This window comes from Propithecus coquereli, unplaced genomic scaffold, assembly GCF_000956105.1.
Source record: "Propithecus coquereli isolate 6110/MARCELLA unplaced genomic scaffold, Pcoq_1.0 Scaffold186, whole genome shotgun sequence".
Classification (NCBI taxonomy): Eukaryota; Metazoa; Chordata; class Mammalia; order Primates; family Indriidae; genus Propithecus; species Propithecus coquereli.
The window spans coordinates 3,393,439-3,397,825 of NW_012143412.1; the positions used below are offsets into that span (position 1 = coordinate 3,393,439).

General features: G+C 40.0%; 1 protein-coding gene across 1 annotated transcript in view; it reads right to left on the reverse strand.

Annotated features, from left to right (window-relative positions):
• Positions 1-123: 123 nt before the first annotated feature.
• The window catches only part of SVOPL (SVOP-like), an 88,113-nt gene continuing 83,849 nt past the window's right edge, over positions 124-4,387 (reverse strand). The window contains exons 14-15 of the mRNA XM_012642768.1: positions 2,440-2,553; positions 124-434 (exon numbers count right to left, since the gene is read on the reverse strand). Of these exons, the coding sequence (XP_012498222.1) occupies positions 423-434; positions 2,440-2,553 (126 nt within the window). The 3' untranslated portion in view covers positions 124-422. The remainder of the gene's footprint in view (positions 435-2,439; positions 2,554-4,387) is intronic.

Genomic DNA, 4,387 nt, shown 5'->3' on the forward strand with positions numbered 1-4,387 from the left:
TTTAAGTTAGAACTTGATGACTAGGTGTTTTGAAAGGTTTAATGATACCATTCCAAGTTCTTGGCCTTAGCTATAGAATTTCAATTTAGTTATAAACCTCAAGGAAGAATATCATGTTTTTTCTAAGATTTAGCATTTATTCATATAAAAGTTAACAGACTTGATGTCAAGGAAGAAAAGCCGTCTTTCCCCTACTATCTCGAATTCACACCTAATATTTTTTTAATAGAAGTTCTTTCTCAAGGAAGATCAATATACAGTTACCCACCCCATTCCCATATGTGCCTTATTTTTAAAAATACATAATCAGTTTGTTAATTACTGAGTAGCATGCAGAAGTAAAACCAAGTTTTAAAAAATGTACCACAATTCTGACCATTAAATGCATTTTTCTCCTCTGGTAGCCATAGCTTTGCAGGTCCTCATTTAATTTGCTGGAAAAAGAAGTGATTTAATAGATCAGTAATACATTCTTTTTAAGTCTTGTTCATCCATACTCAGCTGACACTAGAATCTAGCAATAGAGGTTCTATAATAAAATTTATAGGAAGATCCTAGCCTTATATATTTGGATATACAATGCTAATTTTATTATTCAGTTATATTAGTGCAGTACAGACATTTAGAAAGTAAATATTCTTTCAAGAGTTTTTTGGATTTTTAGTTTACCAGGCTCATCTCTTTAGTTTACCAGGCTCTACTCTAAGAAACACATGTGTTTCTTAGAGTAGTTCTAAAGTAGAATTGATACTACTTTTAAACTATTGACCAGGTTGGTTTACCCAAATTATTGGGATACTGTGTATGTGTTGAAAGGAAGTTAAAAATTTTTAGATGTTCTTGTAAACGTTCCATCATGAGGTGGTTTTATAGGGTAAGCACAGCACTGAGGTGGGGGGGTAAATGTAAAGATTGGCCCAAAGGTTTGCCATGGCAAAGTCAGCAAGGGCTGTGTGCCCTATACTTAACAGGCAAGTTAAAGTTCTAAGAAAATATTAAAAAGGCTGTAAACAGATATGCAAAATCATTTCACCATAGTGCTAAAACTAAGTCCCCCTCAACAGAAGAGGGTGGAGATGAGTTAGAAATCTATAAGGCACATTAGATGATGAACCAGGTTTCTTTTTATGTGTATTGTTATTAATATTTATAACACTACTTTAAAAATAAAAACTTTAAGGGAATGGAAATTTAGCATCACTTAAATTTGCAGTTTGGTTTAAATTTCAGCCCCGCTGCGTACATAACTAGTGTGTACAAGTTACAACTTCCTTTTGCCTTAGTTTCCTCATTTGTGTAAAGGATGTGATAATCCTTTTATTTGGGATTAAAAGGAAGCCTATGAATCATCTAATTAGATGGCTTAAAGCCATCTAATGCTGGCTTTAAGCATCCAATGAGTGGGTCAACTTTCCAAGTAAAGCCCTAAATTCGCAATTACATGACAGGCCATCTAATCTGATTAAAATGCACATTGCCGTAAAGATAACCTGGGGGGGAATATCAAGACTGATATGAGCCTTTTTTCCCCAATAGCGCCTTCCTTGTACCTACTCAGACAACAAAACACATCGACACCAAAAATATTAACTTGTCTACACCATTTGCTAGGAGTAGGACTTGGGAGAGAGGACAGGTCACATTTAGCCACAGAAGCCTCGTGACACTCTACAGCCTCATTTAGAGGCAGCAGCTCAGGGTCAACCAAATGGTGTACCTAAGCCAACCACTCTCCCCCGTTATGCACGCACACCCCCTTGTATACTAGCAAAGGGCTTTGGGCTTAAGGTAGGAAAACATCAGCCCCACCACCTGTACTTGGAGATGACCATTCTTCACTGACTCCAACCATAAGGGCAAAGGGGTAGGAGAGGCCCCCTCTTTTATATCTTTGCCCCTGGAAACATACCTTATACTTTTGGGGTATCTTTACATACTTTGAAGAATATAGTGAGCAGTTTGCACTGCTATATTATTAGATGGCAACTGGTGCCATATTGGTGCAGCTATTCCCCCTGGTACCAGGGGAAAGGAAGCTGGACCAACACAGAAAGACCACGTGATCCCAAGGGGGACCCAAAGAGCTGCTTCAGTTCTGCCAGCCACTTTTAGCTCTGCAGCAATGCTCACATCCAGACAGGAAAGGGGAAGGGTAGAATGCTCAGGCCTCAACAACTGTCATTCATCTTAGTCCCTGTTGTTCAAACTACAATTTTGCAGTACAGGAATTATTAGTTGCTTTAACTTCAATGCTGCTCAAAGCTACATGGAAGAAAAACTGGAGAGCCAGCTTTTCCATTGGAACCTACTAAACGTACTGTGTTAACACAACCTTACATATCATGTCTGCTTAAAAGAAGGATCCCCACATGCCAAGTTCATTTCCTTTGGACAAATATTGGTCATTGAGAAGACTTCATAGTTTCCTGTATGACTTACCTGTAGGGCCCGTCCTTTGGTCTCAATGGGGAGAGTAAATGCAGAAATGGCACATATGACACAGACAGATGAGAAGAGACACAGGGCCCCCAGGAATGATGCACTCATAAGAACCTGAAATTTACAAGAGAATGACTCAATTTATGTGCCCTACTCACTTCATGTCAAAGGGAAAATAAGGATTCCCTTCAACGAAATGGTCCTTTGCAGAGGGGTTCTGGAAGTTGTGTGTTCCTGACAGATTGATTTATTTGGGCCAAGCTAGTGTGGGCATTTTGTGGATTTGTTTTCCATGAGCAGGGCGTAGCAGTAACACACACCAGCCAGGTTAGACCTCTTCCGTTTTACACCCACCCGTCAGGTTTCTCCAGAGCATCTCTCGAGTCTGGGGAAGATGGGGATCTGCCCGTTTTCCCACCCCTCTCATTCACTCAGCTTGCTTAACTTCTGACCCTCCTGCCTCATGCGGTGCTCTCTCTGCCACACGTCCATTTTCCCCCTTCAGCTCTGAGAGGATGAGACAGGAGACAGTTCTTTGAAGATTACTAATGTGTCCCGTCTCTGTTCATAATGCCTCATGTGTGAGAACCAATCTAAACTTTGTTTTGGGTGTCCATTTTTCCACAGTAAGAATAGATTTCTGCCAATCTATATATTAATATATCCTTTGGCCTGGGTCTTTTCACGCAGATACTGGCTAGTTCAGACTCTATCTCCTACTTCAGTGTCCCCAGGACTGTGTTACAAAGTTGGCAAATAGCCAGGCACTTGCTAGTTGTCAGCTAATCTCACAAGGATGATTCAGTATGCAGTGAGTAACAAACAGCAAGGTTTTCCAGAGTCACGGAATACTGTAATTTGGAAAGTCCTATAAACTATCTGGTTTAATACAAACTCTTCACTTTATAGATGAGCCTAGACTAAGCAACTGGTCTCAGTAACTACTCGTCCAAAGTCGCATACAGATCTCTGACACACGGCATAGTGTTATTACCACCACTTAGCTTCCCTTAACATACACAAGTTGGAGCCCAACTCCTGTGTGTAAAAGCTGCTATCTTCCAAAACAGTAAATAATTCCACTTATCATGCAAACAAAACCCATAATACTAACCTAATATTTTGTAGTTGACCTAGCAAGTGATAGGTACAGTTCTGATTTTGTCTCCCAAAATAAATTACAATTTCCCCCAAACAGGAGTTTGTGTAACACGTGTGTGTGTGTGTGTATTGCTAGAGGGCTGAGAAACCAGGCTTAGGAAAGGGGTAGAAATGGAAAGAAGCCAGGCAATCTGAACCAAGACCAATCATGCCATAGATAGGCACGTGTCTAAATTCTGTCATTGCTGCCAGTTCTGTTATCAGACACCAAAATTCTCACCACCACCACCAGCACAAATTCTAAAATATCCTTACTTCACATACTTTACACCAAATGTAAAGTCCTAGTTTGTGTGAGACCCTGATGGGTTGAGTTTAGATCACATAACTGTTCTACCAGCCAGGGGCAGGGAGAGCAAGTGCCTAGACTTTTTGGCTTCCTTAGAGGGATACAGGGATCTGCTTCATAGCAAGACCCTCTCTAGGAATCTTTGATAGATGTTACTGAATATTCTTTCAATAGATTCTACCTAAGTCAACAAAAGTCAATTTCTATTGTTTGTGCGCAAGAACTCTAATACCTGATTATAAAAATTATTTAGGAATTTTGTTAAAATGCAGCTTTAAAGAGACCGCTCCAGATTCACTGTAGCAGAAGGAAAGAGATCTCTTAAATCTCTACTTCTAAAAAGCAGCCTAACCCAGGGATAAAGAAGGATATTACATAATGACAAAAGGGTCTTGGTATTGTCTAATCCTGAAGGTTATATAACAAACAAAAGAGCTTCAAAATACATTCAGGGCTGGGCACATCGGCTGTCTGTAATGCAAGCACTTTGGGAGGCCC